The sequence below is a fragment of the Balaenoptera physalus genome (assembly GCF_965194825.1).
Source record: "Balaenoptera physalus genome assembly, chromosome: 4".
NCBI classification, from domain to species: domain Eukaryota; kingdom Metazoa; phylum Chordata; class Mammalia; order Artiodactyla; family Balaenopteridae; genus Balaenoptera; species Balaenoptera physalus.
Window position 1 is genome coordinate 87,740,996 of NC_138891.1, and position 20,354 is coordinate 87,761,349.

General features: G+C 40.0%; 1 protein-coding gene across 17 annotated transcripts in view; it reads right to left on the minus strand.

Annotated features, from left to right (window-relative positions):
• PHLDB2 (pleckstrin homology like domain family B member 2) overlaps positions 1–20,354 on the minus strand; it is a 228,114-nt gene that overhangs the window by 48,471 nt on the left and 159,289 nt on the right. For 16 of the 17 annotated variants that reach the window (XM_082460130.1, XM_082460129.1, XM_082460139.1 and 13 more), the window contains 3 exons: positions 15,050–15,433; positions 2,273–2,416; positions 1,129–1,266 (listed from right to left, as the gene is read on the minus strand). In XM_082460130.1, coding sequence (XP_082316256.1) covers positions 1,129–1,266; positions 2,273–2,416; positions 15,050–15,433 — 666 coding nt within the window. The remainder of the gene's footprint in view (positions 1–1,128; positions 1,267–2,272; positions 2,417–15,049; positions 15,434–20,354) is intronic. The other variant, XM_082460141.1, reaches the window with a different exon arrangement.

The following is a 20,354-nucleotide window of genomic DNA, read 5'->3' on the forward strand; positions in this document are numbered from 1 at the left end:
CGAAGGCACATACATAAAATTTAATATGAAAAAGATGTGCAGTTTGATCTTGATAAGCAGGCAACCAAGATATTGATATGTAGCTTTTAATCTGACTTCAATTTCTGACAATATCTTTTTGAGCTCATTCTCTGGCACCAAGATCAAATGCCCTTCTTTATAGGTCTCAAACAAAGAGAAGCCTAAAAAGGAAGCCACACTGAGCAGAAATCCTTTCCACATATTACCACTGGAGTTTACTCAAACTGAAATTTTTTTCTTTTTCTCAGCTTAGTGGAGAACGTGATGAGCAAGAAAGGAATGTGTTCAAGTTCTTTAGTTTTTCTTTCCTAAACTGGAATTTTAATTTTTAATTTAGGCTTAGTTCAGCTGTAACTAACTCAGAACTTGAGAGGAGAGTAAGTGAAATATTTTCCGCAAAAAATAGACAAACAGAAAAACAAGAAAACCCAACTACCACCCTGAATTCTAAAAACTGCAAGTAATTCTTCATACTCCCTAGGAGGTATCGGCTAACATTCAGGTTGTGGCCTGAAATGTGTAAGCAATATTCCTTTCCAAAATAAGTGTCAGCTGTGTTTCACAGTTTTCACTCGGCAGTGTGTGAGGCTCCCCTGAAAACTGCAGTGCATTTTTCAAAGAGCAGTGCACTTGCATTGAAGCCAATGGCAAGGCGAGACAGATGAAATGCATGGTTCCCATTCATCTTTTTAATAAACAGAAAAATGGAAAGAAATGAGGCAACCATATTTGAATATGTTTAAGCCACCCTTACAGGGCACTGCTGGAAAGAAGTTCCAAAGTACTAAAATGATTCTTTAAAAACAAAGCAGAATCAGAAGAGCAGAAAGGCTGGTTGGAAAAAAGCAATTCACTCAGCTCAAGCAGAATAAGCTGCCATGAATACTGGCTCAAAAACTAAACAGGCTCTACTATCTGCTGCTCTGCCCCTGACAGTTCTTAATTTGCAACAACTTACCTCATCTTAAGACTTTTTTCCAGTGCCGCTGTCTCCAGGACCATGACACACAAATCCAAAACCATGGCAATTCATACAACATTTAAATTCAATCAAATGGAAGCACCATTTTGCCCGTAAAATTGGTATCAAATATAATTTTCTTTTACCTTGGTCTTTTCACCAACAATGTTCTTTTCCAGTTCTGCTATTTTCCGGTTTAGATGATCCAAAATCTCCTTCTCTTTCATAAGTTCGGTTGTTTCTGATTTTTGTTCTCCATCCAGGAGAGCACATTCCATATCCAACTGAGGACACAAAACAAAGCTCAGAGGTGTTTCACCTTCAGGGAAATTTTCAGCTGCCCCCTTTAGAGGTGTATTTTTAACAGCTACAAATTGCAAAAAAGTATTACCATTATCAGTCAGATTATGGAGCGCAGAAAACACTCCAGAGAACCCATGTGAGACTCAGGATTCCTATATGAGAAAGTGGGGAGGCCAGAATATATTTGCTAAGAACACTAGTTATCTTCTCATTTAATTTTTCTATGATAACCCCTTTTCTGCTTACTTCTCAAGGATATTTTGCCTATCCGCTTAGATTCAAGCTCAAGCGTGAACGATCTTGGGAGGAGCCACGTCTCTGTTTGTCCCTAGAGCATGGGAAATGAAAATTACACTCAGCCCAGCACGCAAGCGCTGCATTCCTAGCAATGCCAGCAGGAGGGGCTTCCCAGGGTCTGTGCATAAGATGACAGGTGAGCAGTCCCCTTCCACACATGGGCTGACTGCATCATCCGTGAGTACAGACATGCAGATCCTTCTTAGGCAGAGTTAGCTGCTTCTTCTCATTCCATGGAGGTATTAAAAAATTGCCCCTTTCTTTAATTATGTAAATCCCCTCATAGTGCCAAGATGATACCCAACTCATACTTAACATGCTCAGAAAATGTTTGTTGGATTTGAACTTAAACGTCGAAATACATGGTACCTCAGCTGACAGATCTTGAAGCAGCTCAGAAAGCACACACTAGTTAAGACAAAGTCGGTTATATATAACGCACATTAAAAATGGCTTCATATGTTCATCTCATTGGATGAAAAAAAAAAAAAACCCAGAAAGAAGAAAGAAACATTAAAAAAGGCATTTCTACCCCACATATGTACCCATTTTACACAGCTACAAATTGCTCATGTTGACCTCTATGTATTCTGCCCCCCAAGGCCTGTGCCCTAATAGGCATTGATATATTTAAGCTAAAGGAAAGAAAGAAAAATGAGAGAGGGTAATAAGTGAACTTGTGGTTTATACCTCTCTGGAAGATTCCTCCATCTGGTCATTTATATCTTTGATTTTTTGTTCAAGTTCCTCGAGGTTGTTCAGAATTGCTATCCGGGACTCTTCCATCGCAGTCAACTCCTGAATCCTTTGTTCTTCACTTATACCCTCTGGGGTCTGTGATTAATCAACACAGAAAAGGGCTAGTCACACTTCAATTCCAGAATTTCTCGGTTAATAAACCAGTCACAAGTCTAGCGTTTCACAGTCTGTGTCTATTTGGATTCTATGATAAAAGCATCCTTGTGATTGTTTATTTGGAACTCTGCATTTTCCCATAGACCCTCAGTACATAGGGGCTTAGTTTAGCTCCTACAAACCAACTTCAGTGTACAAATTCATGTCCTTTTAAAGCCGAAATAACTAAGAGGTTATACAGATGAGGAAGCTGTGGTCCGCAGAGATTGTCGTGACTTCTCTCAGGTTATAGACAAAGTTCAGCAGAGCAGAGAACTAGAATCTGGACTAGACTTTCGACAACCTCCTCAGGGATGTCTCTTGGGCATGCTGCTACCTTCATCATAAGCTCCATACTCTCTCCCGTCTCCAAGCGAGTACATCTCCTACCACAGTCTCTAGAATCTCTGTTGGGTCCCACTGCTAGGGTTATCTGCAAATGAGCAAGCACTCTTATTTATTTCCTTTCCAACACAAGGTGGAGAAGAGGGACATGGCATTTGGCCTCACCTCACTGAAATGTTCCCCAAAGTTAATAATCAGGACAACACAAGGCTTTTTTATTACTTATTACTTTAGTGACCCCCCCAAATGATTTAAAGCTACACACTTAGTATTAAGTTAATTCATGTTTCAGGTTTTGCATTAGCACACTACTTATCGGTCTTTATCCTATGTAATGATTGAAACACTAACTGGGCCAATGCGCTTTCGTGACATGAAATAGGATACTGGCCATTATTCATAAAATTATTTCATGGAAAAACTGAGATCCTTAACAAGGAATGAGAAAGTCAGGAAAGAAATTAAGTGAAAGAGGACATACTTATACCCCAAACAGAGTTATGACAAATGCCCGGGAAAGAAAGGAACATTTAGATGATACACACAGCCAAAATACGACTACCGATTATTTTAAGAAGAGAATACAGTGAATTGAAAACAGCTTCTTCTCTTAAGAATTTCAGGTTAGTTGTTTTGGATATCACCTCGTGGAGACCAGTCTTTCTGTAAGTGAAGGGGCACCCGTATTGGTATATTATTTATTTAATTTTATCTCTCTTTGAAAAAGAAGTAATTTCTTTGCACCAGTAAGTCAATAATTATATAATTTCACAATTGGAAATTGGAAACAGCAGCCTAGTTAAGTAAATTATTGACGATTACTCACTAACCACTGAAAAGAATATTCAGATTAACTAAAGAAACCATTAACATTTTGTGTTCCTTAGTAAGTTCATTTAGTGTTTAACAATCCTAAAAATTACTGTAACACGATAGGCATCATGTTGGGTTCTTTATTCTTTATTCATATTCTTTATTCTTTAACCTACTTCGCTGCTCCTGAAGAGTAAACCATTGAGAAGTCAAGTATCTCAGGTTGACTGGAACAAAGGTATGCAGGCCTTCCAAGCCTTGACATTTAGCTTTTGTTTGTTTTTTTGTTTGTTTGTTTGTTGACATTTAGCTTTTAAATTGTCATCTTAATTCCAGTATTTTATGAACTAGTAAAACAACTGCTGACCTTTCTTCACATACAATGAATCTCATTGTCCTAATGCTTGGGTGCCTGTTTTAGGGCATGAGGAATGCCTACAACAGTGAATGGCATTCCTAAATCACTGACAAGTAATCCTAGCAGGAAAGCTTCAAGAAGGCCAGTATCCTGTCGGGTCAACATTTCATATTAGGTTTCAACTTCCAGCATGGTTTAAAAATATTTCTCTCATTGGTGGAAGCAAAGCATCAAAAGAAAACAAAAACTGAACAATCTGCAAAACTATAAAGATAGATAATAGTGGCAATTATAAGTATCTGTACAGCTCAAAGTTTCTAGAAAATTTATCACAATAGGTATATTTAATAATAAACAACTTGAGAGTCTGTTTGTAGCAATAAATGTTATCTAGGTAATGACTGTTTTTTATTGTTAAGTTGTTTATAAAAAGCAAAATCTTCAAGAGGCATTCTAAAACTCTGGTTTGTAATAGACTGGGATGAGGATACTGTAATATCATTTATATCCAAATAAAAAAACAATAGAGAGCCAAGGGTGTGGTAGCCACTGAATAGCTTTAGTTTATGGTGACAGAGAAAAGTGAAATTTTGATCTATCCAGGTTTTTAAATTTTTTTTAATAGTAATGTATAGGGTACTACTGAGAGTGACGTGTTTTAATGAAAGCACATATATGTGCATCCCCAAATATGCTGCCTTTGAGGTAACTTGATCCACACACAGAAAGGGGAGACAGTAGGGACAAGACAGTTTGCATCAACCTTTTTTTTTTTTTTTTGCAGATTTCTTCTTAGAAACCTCTTGCGACCAGAGAAGTTTGCGAGTGTGAGGGCTTTCCACTGCAGACAGAATGATTACTCAAGAAGAGAAGAGTGGAAAAGTTTTCATCACAAGGGAAAAAAACATTTTTTGGCAAATACATGAGGTGATGGATGTTAACTAAATTTATTGGAGTAATCATTTTGCAAAATATGTAAGTTAAGTCATTAGGTTGTACCCCTTTACTTTATACAGTGCTGTATGTCAATTATATCTCAGTAAAACTGCAAGGGAAAAAAAAAAAGAGAAGAGTGAGCTATTCTCAGCTTTCACCTCAGGTGGTGGTAGACAGGTTCACAAAAGCCAGTTAAAATGAGCGTATTTCCAAGGTCATCTACATCTTTAAGTCTTAGGTAAAGCAAAGTCTAGAATGGTAAATCTCAGGCTTCCTAAATATCATTAACATCTTTGTTTCATTAAACCAGCTTAGAGTGTTTTTCACATTCCTCTCTTCTCCATTAATCCTACGAACACTGTACTTTGTTAAGTAACTAATCCAGTGAGCAGATTACTCAAAGAGGAAGAGCATCTAAAACAATAATCAGGACTTCTTTTTCTTTTTTAAGATTCCTCTGTCTTCTGTCTCGAGGTAACATATGTCTGTCTTCAAAGAGTAATAAATGAAAAACCCATTGCCTCTCAGCTGCACTCTGTCTAAGCTGCCGTGTGGTACCCAGAGGTGCCCTTGATGTTCCCTGTGTCTAAAGGAGGCACAGTCTTCTATTGCATGCCACAGGGGAGCTGCTCCAAGCTTCAAAGGCCTCCTATTTCACAAAAGCATACTGGAGCAATGAAAAACATCTGTCATGATCTGCTCATTCACACCCAACAGCTTTCTTATTAAAGCCCTCTTCAGGAGGAAACCTATTTCCCAAAAGTTAGTCCTTAGAGCACACAGCTCACCACTTCAGCAAAAGTCTGGCAGATCTCTGTGAGGGAAGAAGGGGAAAGAATAAGACAAAAAGGCAGTGCAGGAAGCCCAATAGCTGATGACAACAGCTCAAATGTTCAAATGATGGGTCATTTACTTTGCCTGAAACCAACAACTTTTGATTTCTACCCCAGATCCTAGTTTCTAACAGTTGCAACTTTCTGGCAAGAGGGACAGATGTCCTAACAGAATTGCTCTCCCTTGAGAATAAGTAAGGTAAACCTAGTCATTAGAAGAAAGAAGAATTGAACAGTCCAGAGTCCTGATGAATACAATGGGAGAACTCCATAGGTAGATAAGGATTTCTGACTAGGAACATTCAGTCAGAAAGTCTTGTTGCAGCCAAACAAACAAAAATAAAAGCAAAGACACAAATTTCCCTGAATAATACTCCCTGTGATAAACTACCTGCAGAATTTAGTATGATAATATCTTTCTCTTAAAGAATCAGTATGTGTCCTCTTATAACAAAAATCTAATTAATGTACCTTTTTAAATTTTTGGCTCTTCGGGCATGACTGCTAAGAAATTTAATGGTCAGAGTTACTTAAATAAATTAATAAATCTAATTTATCTTTCAATAAATAAATTCTTGTGACTATGGTACCTGCTTTTTCTCTTATTTACTATTTTTGGTGTTCAGACTTTATTCTAATAAAATTGATGTCTTTTATTATAAGGTCTCTTAAATCCTTTCTAGAAAACAGGTAGGGGAGTAATTTATTTTTATTTCATAGAAAAAAACTTTCTTAACCTGTGTGAAAAATATAGCACCAAAAGATCTTCCCTGAACTCCTTTTAAGAAATCCTCAAATTTGGAAGACACTTTTAGATCAGCAAACAACTGGAAAACTAAGTAATAATTATGACTACATATAAATGTCCTATACATTGAAAAAAAATCATTAATAAAGCCAAGGGGAAGACAAATCACGATAAAAGACTAATTTCCTTACCACAAATAGCTCCTACTACTGAGTAAAAACAAGACAAAACATTTTTAAAAAACGGGTGAAGAGGAAGACAAGGGAGATCAAGATGGCAGAGCAGGAGGACGCCGAGCTCACCTCCCTGACGAACACATCAAGAATACATCTAGTGGGAAGACATGGAGTTCGTGTCTCCCCACAACTAGGGCGCCTGCCGGTTGCTGGTGGAGGACCTCAACGCCCAAGGAGACGGGAGGAACACCTGAGCGACTGGGTAGGACATGGGGGGAGTGAGGGGGGAGGAGAAGTGGAGGCTGGACAGGACCAGTGCCCCTGAGGGGTGGCTGGGAGGGGGGACAGGTTCCCACTCCTGGAGGGACCCTCAGGGGCTTGGAGGATCAGGGGGAGCACACCTAGCGTTTCCCCAGCCCAGTCAGGCCCCAGGAAGCCTGCGGGGCTCTCGGGCCAGGTCCTCCACCTTCTGAGGCCCCCTCCGGGCTGCGTTGGTCCTAGTGGGGTAGGAGGGAAGTGGGAGGAGAAGAAGAGAGGTGGATGGGAGGGGGCCTCAGGGATCAGAGGACCAGGGGAGGCACAGAAGGCGCTTCCCCCACCCTCTCAGCCTCAGGAAGCCTGTTGGGCTCCCAGACCTGGTCCTCTATTCTCTGAGGCCCCCTCCAGCCTTGTGGGCCCTAGGGCCATGGGAGGGAGGGAGGAGGGGGAAAGAGGAGGAGAGGCGGTCGGGGAGGGGCCCTCTGGGATCAAGAGGATCAGGGGAGGCACGGAGAGCATTTCCCCCACCATCTCAGCCTCAGGAAGCCTGTTGGGGGTCCAGGTCTGCTCCCCTGCCTTCTGGGGCCCCCACCTGCCATGTGACTCCTAGGGGCATAGGAGGGAGAGGGAGAAGATGAGAGGCCAATGGGGAGGGGCCCTCCGGGATCGGAGGATGAGGGGGCAATGTGCCTAGTGTTTCCCCTGCCTACTCGGGCCCAGTGAGCCTGCTGCGGTCCTGGACCTGGTCTTACAACCTCCAAGGCCAGAGGCACTCCTGGGCCCCTCCTGCTGAGTCTAAGCCCACCCCCCCTTCCCAGGGCCTTTTTGGGCCCTGTGGGTCTTAAGCATATGCCCCACCCACTGCCTAAACCTCGCCCCCACCTAAGCCCCGTCCCCCACAGCTAAGGCCTTTTCTGGCTTTTTTTTTTCCTCCTCTTTTTTACTATTGTGCTCTGTTTTACCTTCCGGTTGTTGTTTCATCTATATTTTTATTTTTTTATTCTTTCTAACATATTTGTTACTTTTCTAATCTTATTTTACTTTTTATTCTTTGGTATTGTTCTCCTCCTTTTTTTCTTTGTTCTTTTTTTTTTTTCCTGCCCCACACAGTTTGCAGGATCTTGGTTCACGAGCCGGGGGTAGGGCCAGAGCTCCTGCAGTGGGAGCTCCGAGTACAAACCACTGGACTAACAGAGAACCTCAGACCCCAGGGAATATTCATCTGAGTGAGGTCTCCCAGAGGTCCTCATCTTGGCACCAAGACCCAGTTCTACCTAACAGCCTACAAACTCAGTGCTGGAAGCCTCAGGCCAAACAACCAGTAAGACAGGAACACAATCCTATCCATCAAAAAAAAAAATGAGACGACAAAAAAAATGTCACAGAAGAAGGAGTGAGGTAAAAACCTACAAGACCAAATAAATGAAGAGAAACTAGGCAACCTACCTGAAAAAGAATTCAGAGTAATGATAGTAAAGATGATCCAGAATCTCAGAAATAGAATGGAGGCACGGATTGAGAAAATACAAGAAATGTTTAACAAAGATCTAGAAGAACTAAAGAACAAACAAACAGTGATGAACAACACAATAACTGAAATGAAAAATACACTAGAAGGGATCCATAACAGAAAAACTGAGGCAGAAAAACGAACAAGTGAACTGGAAGACAAACTGCTGGAAATAACTGCCGAGGAGCAGAATAAAGAATAAAAGAATGAAAAGAATTGAAGACAATCTCAGAGACCTCTGGGACAACACTAAATGCACCAACATTCGAATTATAGGGTCCCAGAAGAAGAAGAGAAAAAGTAAGTGTCTGAGAAAATGTTTGAAGAGATTATAGTGGAAAACTTCCCTAACATGGGATAGGAAATAGTCAATCAAGTCCAGGAAGCACAGAGAGTCCCATACAGGATAAACCCTAGGAGAAATACATCAAGACACATATTAATCAAACAAACAAAAATTAAATTCAAAGAAAAAATATTAAAAGCAGCAAGGGAAAAGCAAAAAATAATATACAAAGGAATCCTCATAAGGTTATCAGCTGATTTTTCAGCAGAAACTCTGCAGGCCAGAAGGAAGTGGCAGGATATACTTTAAGTGATGAAAGAGGAAAACCTACAACCCAGATGACTCTACCCAGCAAAGATCTCATTCAGATTCGACAGAGAAATCAAAAGCTTTTCAGACAAGCAAAAGCTAAGAGAATTCAGCACCACAAAACCAGCTTTCCACCAAATGCTAAAGGAACTTCTCTAGGCGGGAAACACAAGAGAAGAAAAAGACCCACAAAAACAAACCCAAAACAATTAAGAAAATGGTAATAGGAACATACTATTGATAATAACCTTGAATGTAAATGGATTAAATGCTCCAAACAAAAGACACAGACTGGATGAATGGATACAAAAACAAGACCCATAGATACGCTGTCTACAAGAGACCCACTTCAGACCTAGGGACACATACAGACCAGGGACACATACAGACTGAAAGTGAGGTGACGGAAAAAGATATTCCATGCAAATGGAAATCAAAAGAAAGCTGGAGTAGCAATTCTCATATCACACAAAATACTAGCAAACAGAATCCAACAACACATTGAAAGGATCATACACCATGATCAAGTGGGATTTATCCCAAGAATGCAAGCATTCTTCAATATACGTAAATCAATCAGGGTGAAACACCATATTAACAAATTAAGGAATAAAAACCATATGATCATCTCAATAGATTCAGAAAAAGCTTTTGACAAAATTCAACAAACACAGGCAAATTCCATCACACATTTAGAGAAGAGCTAACACCTATATTTCTCAAACTCTTCCAAAAAATTGTTGAGGGAGGAACACTCCCAAATTCGTTCTATGAGGCCACCATCACTCATACCAAAACCAGACAAAGGTATCACAAAAAAAGAAAATTACAGACCAATATCACTGATGAACATAGATGCAAACATCATTCTCAATGGTTAAAAACTGAAAGCATTTCCATTAAGATCAGGAACAAGACAAGGATGGCCACTCTCGCCACTCTTATTCAACATAGTTTTGGAAGTCTTAGCCATGGCAATCAGAGAAGAAAAAGAACTAAAAGGAATACAAACTGGAAAAGAAGAAGTAAAACTGTCACTGTTTGAAGATGACATGATACTATACGTAGAAAATCCTAAAGATGCCACTAGAAAACTACTAGAACTAATCAATGAATTTGGTAAAGTTGCGGGATACAAAATTAATGCACAGAAATCTCTGGCATTCCTATACACTAACAATGAAAAAACAGAAAGACAAATTAAGGAAACAATCCTATTTACCATCTCAACAAAAAGCATAAAATACCTAGGAATAAACCTACTTAAGGAGGCAAAAGACTTGTACTCAGAAAACTATAAAACACTGATGAAAGAAATCAAAGATGATATAAACAGATGGAGATATATACCATGTTCTTGGATTGGAAGAATCAACATTGTGAAAATGACTATACTACCCAAAGCAATCTACATATTCTATGCAATCCCAATCAAAACACCAATGGCATTCTTCACAGAATTAGAACAAAAAGTGTTACAATTTGTATGGAAACACAAAAGACCCTGAATAGCCAAAGCAATTTTGAGAAAGAAAAATGCAGCTGGAGGAAGCAGGCTCTCCGACTTCAAACTATACTACAAAGCTACAGTAATCAACACAGCATGGTACAAAAACAGAAATATAGATCAATGGTACAGGATAGAAAGCCCAGAGATAAAGCCACACAAATATGGTCACCTAATTTATGACAAAGGAGGCAAAAACATACAATGGAGAAAAACAGCCTCTTCAATAAGTGGTGCTTAGAAAACTGGACAGCTACATGTAAAAGAATGAAACTAGAACACTGCCTAATACCATACACAAAAATAAACTCCAAATGGATTAAAGACCTAAATGTAAGACCGGACACTATAAAACTCTTAGAGGTCCGAAGACCTAAATAGACATTTCACCAAAAAAAGATACACAGATGGCCAAGAGGCATGTGAAAAGATGCTCAACATCACTAATTATTAGAGAAATGCAAAGTGAAATTACAATGAGGTATCACCTCACACTGGTTAGAATGGGTATCATCAGAAAATCTACAAACAACAAATGCTGGAGAGGGTATGGAGTAAAGGGAACCCTTTTGCACTGTTGGTGGGAATGTAAATTGAAACAGCCACTATGGAGAACAGTATGGAAGTTCCTTAAAAAACTAAAAATAGAACTACCATATGACCCAGAAATCCCACTACTGGGCATATACCCTGAAAAAACTAATTCAAAAGGATACATGTACCTCAAAGTTCATTGCAGCACTATTTACAATAGCCAGGACATGGAAATAACCTAAATGTCCAATGACAGATGAATGGATAAAGAAGATGTGGTACATATATACAATGGAATATTACTCAGCCATAAAAGGAACAAAATTGGGTCATTTATAGAGATGTGGTGGACCTAGAGTCTGTCATACAGAGTGAAGTAAGCCAGAAAGAGAATAACAAATATCGTATATTAATGCATATATGTGGAATCTAGAAAAATGGTACTGATGAACCTATTTTCAGGGCAGGAATAGAGACGTAGATGTAGAGAACAGACATGTGGACACAGAGGGGGATGGGGAGGGTGGGACAAATTGGGAGATTAGGTTTGACATAAATACACTACCATGTGTAAAATAGCTAGCTAGTGGGAACCTGCTGTATAGAGTGGGGAGCTCAGCTTGGTGCTCTGTGACGACCTAGATGGGTGGGATGGAGGGATGGGAGGGAGGTCCAAGAGGGAGGGGATGTAAGTATGCATGTAGCTGATTCGCTTCATTGTGCAGCAGAAACTGACACAACATTGTGAAGTAATTTTACTCCAATAAAAAAAAAAAAGAATACATCTAAATGTGGAGCAACTCTTGCTAGACACAAACGGGAGTCTGAAAGAAAGGCTCTTCTACAACCAAGGTTGTAAAGATCCACATGGTGTCGGGTAGGAAGAGAGGAGAAGCAATCAGGCAAGACCCACACATTTAGCAGGACACAGAGGAGAAGGGAGATATGATGGGCTCAGAGATCCTCCCTGCAGAGTTAGGGGTTTGAACCACATATTGGGCACACCAGCCCTGGGGTCCAACACAAGGAAGACAAGTCCCCTTAGCTGGTTTGAAGACCAGTGGGACTTAGAGGAGGGTTGTAACAAGCCGAGACTCTGCTCATGAAGAGCAGGTGCACCTGCTTGCCTACTCTAGGGAACAAGGGGGAGGAAGCAGATTTAAAACTGTGTGGGGCTCTGGCTGGTTTCCCACAACTGCTCCTGTCTGCAGCAAGTGCCTGATCAAGCTGCTCTTGCTCCTGTGCAGCTCTCTACTAGGATCGAGGTGCTTTAAGGGGTGGGGGGGAGTGCACACTTAGAGGAAATGAACCAGCTTGGACCCCGACCCTCAGGGCTTCCGTTCCGTCACCTTGAGCTCTGATCACACCCAGATAGGTCAGTGACAGCCACTGAGCATAGGAGAAGCCGGCTTGCACCTGGCTCTGGCTCTAGCCCCTCCATCTCCAGCCCTACCTCTCACCAAGGTGATAGCTGCCTGCACACCCCAGGAGAAGATGTGACCCATGCTCACTTCCCACCAAAGCCACTGGGCACATGCAAACTGCATAGGGACACTCCCATGCAAGGATACTCCTTCAAGACCAGGATAGGTAACTATTTCACCTAATTTCATAGAGAAAGAGAAAGTTAAACAAAATGGGAAGACAGAAGAAATTGTTTCAAATGAAAGAACAGGGAAATAAACCTGAAGAAAACCCTAATGAAACAGAGATAAATAACTTACCAGATAAAGGGTTCAAAGCATTAGTAATAAGAATGCTAACTGAACTTGGTTAAAAAAAAAATAGATGAACACAGGAAGAATTTTAACAAGGAACCAGAAAATATTAAAAAAAGAAAGAAAGAAAAACCAAATGGAGCTCAAAAATACAATAACTGAAATGGAAAATACACTAGAAGGAATTAATAGCAGATTAGGTGATACAGAAGAACACATAAGCAATCTGAAAGAGAGAATAATGAAATCACCCAATCAGAACAGCAAAAAGAAAAACGAATTTTAAAAGATGATTAAGGGACCTCTGGGACAACATCAAGTGTTATAACATTCGCATTATAGGGGTCCCAGAGGGTGAAAAGAGACAGAAAATGTATTTGATGAAATTATGGCTGAAAAGTTCCTTAAGTTGAAGAAGGAAACAGATTCCTAGTACAGGAAGCACAGGTAGTCCCAAACAAATGAACCTAAAGAGACCCACATTGAGACATACCATAATTAAAATGGCAAAGGCTAGAGATAAAAAGAGAATTTTAAAGACAGCAAAAGAAAAACAGAGTCACGTACAAGGGAATCCCTATAAGGCTATCAGCTGATTTTTCTGAGGGAACTTTGCAGGCCAGAAGGAAGCAGCATGATATATTCAAAATCTTGAAAGGGAAGAACCTGCAACCTAGGATACTCTATCCGACAAGGTTATCATTCAGAATTGAAGGAAAGATGAATTTCTCTGACAAGCAAAAACTAAAAGTTCATCAATACTAAAGTGACCCTAAAAGAAAAAGGTCTCTTTAAGTGGAAAAGAAAAGGCTACAGCAAGAAGTGAGAATTTATAAGAAAGGAAAAATCCCACAGGTAAAGGCAAAAATACAGTAAAGGCTGTGGATCAGTCACTTAAATAAGTGAGCATGAAGATTGAAAGACGAAGATTGTAAAATCAACTATAACTACAATAAACAGTTAAAAGGCCGTTTATGACAAACACACAGCTAACATACTAACATACTCAATCGTGAAAAGTTGAAAGATTTTCCTCTACAATCAGGAACAAGACAAGGATGCCCACTATCAGAACTTCTATTTAACATAGTATTAGAAGCCCTAGCCACAGCAAGCAGACAAGAAAAAGAAATAAAAAGGCATCCAAATTGGAAGAGAATAAGTTAAACTGTCACTATTTGCAGATGACATGACCATATACACAAAACCCTGAAGTCTCCACCAAAATTTAATTGGATTCCCCCACCGCCCCCAAAATGGGACCTAATTAAACTTAAAAGCTTTTGCACAGCAACGGAAACCATCAACAAAATGAAAAGACAACCTACTGAATGGGAGAAAATATTTGCAATGATATGACCAATAAGGAGTTAATATTCAAAATATACAGCTCATATAAGTCAATATCAGAAAAACAACTCAATTAAAAAATGGGCAGAAGACCTGAATAGACATTTTTTCAAAAAAGACATACAGATGGCAAACAGGCACGTGCAAAGATGCTCAACATTGCTAGTCATCAGAAAAATGCAAATCATAACCACAGTGAGATATCACCTCATACCTGTCAGAAAACAACAAAAAGTCCACAAATAATAAGTATTGGGAAGAATGTGGAGCAAAGAGAACACTAATACACTGTTGGTGGGAATGTAAACTGGTAGAGTCACTATGGAAAACAGTATGGAGGTTCCCCAAAAAAGCTAAAAACAGAACTACCATATGATCCAGCAACTCCAGTCCTGGGTATAATCTGAAGAAAACAAAAAACAGTAATTTGAAAAGATACTAGTCAACCAAAGAATGAGGCAGAACTGTGTATATTAATATGCAAAGATGCTCCAGACATTCAGTGAGGGAAAAAAAAATCATACAGAACACTATACTTGTATATATGTATGTCTAGGCTTATAATATACAGCCATATAGGCACAGAAATATTGGGAAGGCATGTAAGACACTTTGTGTTTTTCTCTCTCAGGTGTACAACTGGAGGGGGCAGGGAGAAGAGAAATTGTTTTTCTTTATACTTTTCTGTACTGCTACATTTTCTAGAGTGCAAATTTGTTACTTTATAGTAAACACCCTAATTTGCTGCACCTTGCTTAGCTAATTACCTCTTAAATTGAAGCTTCACTGAAAACATTTTGGAAAACAACCAGGATAAAACCTCTAGTGTCTAGGCCAGTGCAGATGCATGGTCCAGGCCCTAAATTTAATCTGTGTGTGTGGCCGGCTTTACCTTTGGTAGGATACTTAGATAAGCGGACTCGCTGGAAGCTTTCAGAAAGGCAGAGGAGGGCGGTGGGGGAGTCCTGGTGAGGTCCCTGATCAGTTCATCATTCCTGGAGCTCCTGAGGGAAAGGAAGCTGGCGCTACTCTGACTGAGGCTCCCGAAGCCTGCCAGGTCTGCATCGTGGAGAGAGCTTTTCTGGTGGCACCTGTATCTGGTGTCAGGGCTCACCAGGGCTTCTTCAAACACGGACTCCTCGTCAGAGAGCTGCAGCTTCTCCAGTTCCTTATTGATTTTCTGTACATCTGCCACGGTGGTGCCAGTGGACACGTGACTGTCAGGCTTTGTGTACTCAGCACAGAGACTGAGGATGGTCTCCAGACGCTGTCTCTCCTAGAACACAGAGGAGGGAAGGTCAGTGAGTTTGTGAGAAGGAGACAACTCCGAATAAAAAGACGGAAGAGGCTGGGACCCCTGGTGAATTCAACCCACACATAATCCCACAGATACTTGGCTGGTGATGTTTTTCATCATCTTTGATGAACCCATTTATAAGTCCAGATGAAACCTGGGTTAACAATGCCTGATTTTCTTCTCAAATTCAATTCTTTATTTGTATATCCCAGTGCTGATCCTAGCACATACTAGCACTCAGTGAGACCTTCCTTGATTTATCAATTCTCCAAACACTTCAAATGTTTTTGTTTAATCTCCTTTTTAAAATCTTCATCCCCTTCCCTCCCTCTACTATCCACCTTCAACAATATCTAGCTCTTTCATCACTGCAGTAATATTTGAGTTTAAAATTAATTCTCTAGGGCTTCCCTGGTGGCGTAGTGGTTAAGAATCCGCCTGCCAATGCAGGGGACACAGGTTCGAGCCCTGGTCTGGGAAGATCCCACATGCCGCAGAGCAACGAAACCAGTGTGCCACACTACTGAGCCCGTGCTCTGGAGCCCACGAGCCACAACTACTGAGCCCGTGTGCCACAACTACTGAAGCCCATGTGCCTAGAGCCCATGTTCCACAACGAACGAAGAGTAGCCCCCGCTCACCGCAACCAGAGAAGAAGCCTGCATGCAGCAACAAAGACCCAACACAGCCTAAAATAAACAAATTTCTTAAAAAACTATTAAAAAAAATTAATTCTCTAACTTCCTATAGAAATATCATTCTACTGTTTAGACACACAAAAGGAAAATGCTACTTTAGAAAAGGCTTAATTTGAAAGGCTTAATAACTAGGTCTTCAATTTTTTTCTTGAAATGCTTCAAATTTTTTAACACTTTTTTATGTCTTGTCACCATATAAAGGTCTTTCCCACCAATTTCTCAAATGAAAAATTGAAATGATTTTTAAAAAAAGAGAATGTCGCAAGAAGATGAAGAACATTTAACGTCACGTCCAGATAGAAAGACAGCAACATATTTCAAATTCTGAGATCATTAAATCTTTGAATCATTTAGCTGGAAAATAAAATGATAGTTTATTTGTCTAAAAAAAATTAATATAAGGCCATTGATGTCTATAATGGTACCACTAACTGACACTTCACCAAGCTCCCCATGTAAAACACATAGGTATTTATGATTTTTGACTTTAAGTGAACTTACTATACATTTGTGAACAAGGGGATATAGTTTACAAAATGCTTATCATAAACCTAGACAGCACTCTTTGGAGTGGGGAATCTCAACATCTTCACCTTTCACATTAGCCCAACTGCCAAAGTGAAAAGAAAAAAATAAGATAGCAAAAAACATCTTTGGTTATTACATCTACCACATTGAAAAGAGAATTCAAAAGCCTTCCATAGAAAAATGTTTTCCAACCTAAACAGGAGGGAAATCCAAAAGGGAGGGGATATATGTATATATACAGCTGATTCATTTTGTTGTGCAGTAGAAGCTAACACAACATTGTAATGCAACTATACTCCAATAAAAATTAATTAAAAAAAAAAAAAAGAAAAGAAAAACGTTTTCCAAACTGGTTATCAGTAACAAAATAGAAAAGTGTTAAGCAGCGCTGGGCTGCTGTTTTTAATATCTAATTGCAGAAAATTTGGAAAAACAAAATTCCGAAGGTAGTTCTCTTTATTAGCGGAAGAGTATCAAATAGACAAGTCAAATAGGAACAGACTAACATAATTCCCTGGTTTTCATTAAATACATCCATTAAATGACAAAATAGCATGAAATGACTTTCATCTGTCCTCTAAAGTACTCTCCCCACCCCAAAAATGCAACAGCTTGATCAAAAGGACTCTTAAACGGGTTCTTATAAGCCCCACCTCCCTTTCACTGCCTGAACTTCTGGACTCCAGCTGCAGCTCCATCCTCATGGCCTCGTCCCAGGGAAGGCACTCGGCTGCACAACCTCATCCCAGGCGCTTCTGCAGGCTGTCCATCCAGGAGCCCTGATGCTTATTTATCTCTGTAGCCGCTACCAGCTGCCAAGCCCTACCCACCTCAGCTTTGTGGGGAAGCGGGGGGGGGGACGACACAGCATTCATTGCCTTATTTTAAACTCCAACAATCTAGAAAAGTCTGCATGTGAATATGCAAAGACAACTGCAAGGGCGTATGTGAGGAAGGGGACAGGAACAAGATGTTATATTTTACCCCTTCTCAAAAGCATCTGCATTAGAGGCTAATCTCCAAAGAAAAGTTCTCTTTCTGCCATGTAGGTGAGTTAAGTTGAAGCATCTAAACTCAGTCTTTGCTAATCTTCATAGATGACAGTGTGTATGCGTTCACCTCAACATTCATTACATTTGGGATTATCGGAAAGTTGTCAGTTTCTCTTTACCAGGGCACTGATGAACAGTGCGGTCCTCAAAAGCATGAAAGGTACTTCTGCCCAGCCTGTCATACATAGCAAAATTCCTCCCACATCTCCTTCCCAAAATAGTTTCTTCTGCTGCCAATGCCATTGCTTAATTCCAGAGGAAATAAATGATCCCAGCCAAAAGATGAATGCTATTTCAGACAGTGAAACAGTATTCAAAGGCGGGTACACAGGAAGTTTGGTCTACTGCTATGTGCTTCTCTCTATTCTTATCACCCCATTCACAGCCGATCTGTTCAGGTTTGAATCACACATGGATGCAGGACTGCTGCCCACGAGTCTAACAGAAATCCAGGCCGTGCTGAGACACACCGGCTCCGTAAGAACTGCATTAAAGAAAAATAAACTGATGATGAGAAGTGCGTCAGAAGAAAGTCTGCGAGGCATTTCAGAAGGCACGAGAAGCCTTTTAAGGAAACCCTGCACAGAATTTACCCTCATAACTCTCCCTTGAGCCCTCTTCATCTTTCCCATTCATCACGCGAATATTCTCTACTCTGCATGACCTAAAACGAGGGCGGCCATTCCACACAGGATGCTTTTGAGAAACAAACAGGGCACTGTTAATAATTACGCTGGGACAGCAAGCGCAAACTGGGACTGGCAACCTGAGATGTGTGGCTCTCTTCCTAAAATTCAATTTTCTTTGACGCTTCACCTAACAACCTGCTGAATTAGGAGGCTACCCTCTTTGACATCTCCAATTCCTACCCACCTTTCCAAACCAGCAATCCACTGCACATTCTCTTGAAAAGGCACCAGTAGAGAGCCCAAATATCTAAATGGCCCAAAACATTGGTGTTAAGGGTTTAGAACGTAGGTCCCTTTGAATTAAATTATTTAAAATACATTTTAATTTTTTCTCTCTCTCTCCATTTTCCCTTTCCTCCAACTCCATGTATCAAAGAAAGCTTTGAAGGGGACACAATAGCTTAACAAATATACCTGAAGAAAATGGTGCACAATTCTTTTCCTTAGTGGTTAAAAAAAATGTTGTGGGCCGAGTGTATGGCTTTTGACCTCAGAGCTTTCTTTCTTTTTCAGAGGAATGTGTCTGGCACTGACCCACTTCAGTTCACAGTCCTCGGTCAGGAAACTCTTCCATCTCCTGAACCCATCCAGTCCCCTCGTAATCAACAGCAGCCAGTCTAGGCCCTAGGACTGTGAATATAATATAGAAATAAATTATGCAGAAAATCAAGTGCTGATACTTAAGCACAGGTGAAATCTTTGTTAAAATCCTTCTTTTAACAGCCACTATGGAGAACAGTATGGAGATTCCTTAAAAAACTAAAAATAGAGTTACCATATAATCCTGCAAACCCACTCCTGGGCATATATCTGGAGAAAACTATAATTTGGAAAGAAAGATGCACCCCAATATTCATTGCAGCACTGTTTACAATAACCAAGACATGGAAGCAAGGTAAGTGTCCATCGACAGATGAATGGATAAAGAAGATGTGGAGCTTCCCTGGTGGCGCAGTGGTTGAGAATCTGCCTGCTAATGCAGGGGACACGGGTTCGAGCCCTGGTCTGGGAGGATCCCACATGCCGCGGAGCAACTAGGTCCGCGAGCCACAACTACTGAGCCTGCGCGTCTGGAGCCTGTGCTCCGCAACAAGAGAGGCCGCGATAGTGAGAGGCCCGCACACCGCGATGAAGAGTGGCCCCCTCTTGCCACAACTAGAGAAAGCCCTCACATAGAAACGAAGACCCAACACAGCCAAAAATAAATTAATTAATTAATTAAAAAAAAAAAAAAGAAGATGTGGTGTATATACACAATGGAATATTACGCAACCATAAAAGAGAATGAAATTCATGTTGCAGCAAAATGAATGGACCTAGAATTATCATATTAAGTGAAGTCAGACAAAGACAAATATCTTATGATATTGCTTATATGTGGGCTTTAAAAAAAAACAGGTACAAATGAACTTATTTACAAAAAAGAAATAGACCCACAGACATAGAAAACAAGCTTACGGTTACCAAGGGGAAAGGAGGGCTGAAGGATAAATTAGGAGTTTGGGATTAACATATACACACTACTATATATAAAATAGATAACCAACAAGGACCTACTGTATAGCACAGGGAACTATACTCAGTATTTTGTAATAACCTATAAGGGAAAAGAATCTGAAAAAGAATATATACATTACATATTATACATATATATAAAGCTGAATCACTGGGTACATCTGAAACTAATGGGACATTATAAATCAACTATACTTCAATAAAAAAAAACCTCAAGAAAAAAAAATCCTTCTTTTATAATTATATATGTTAGGTCATTTATTACATAAAACAAAGGGTTAACCTTTAATGGTTAGAAATAATTTAGTTGAAAGGAGATTTTTCTCTAGTTAAGAAGACCTGTTATAACTGATAAAAAAGACCTCGCTCTTCTGTTAACTCTAGGGATTCAATGTTTCCATATCTTCAGTTCAATAAC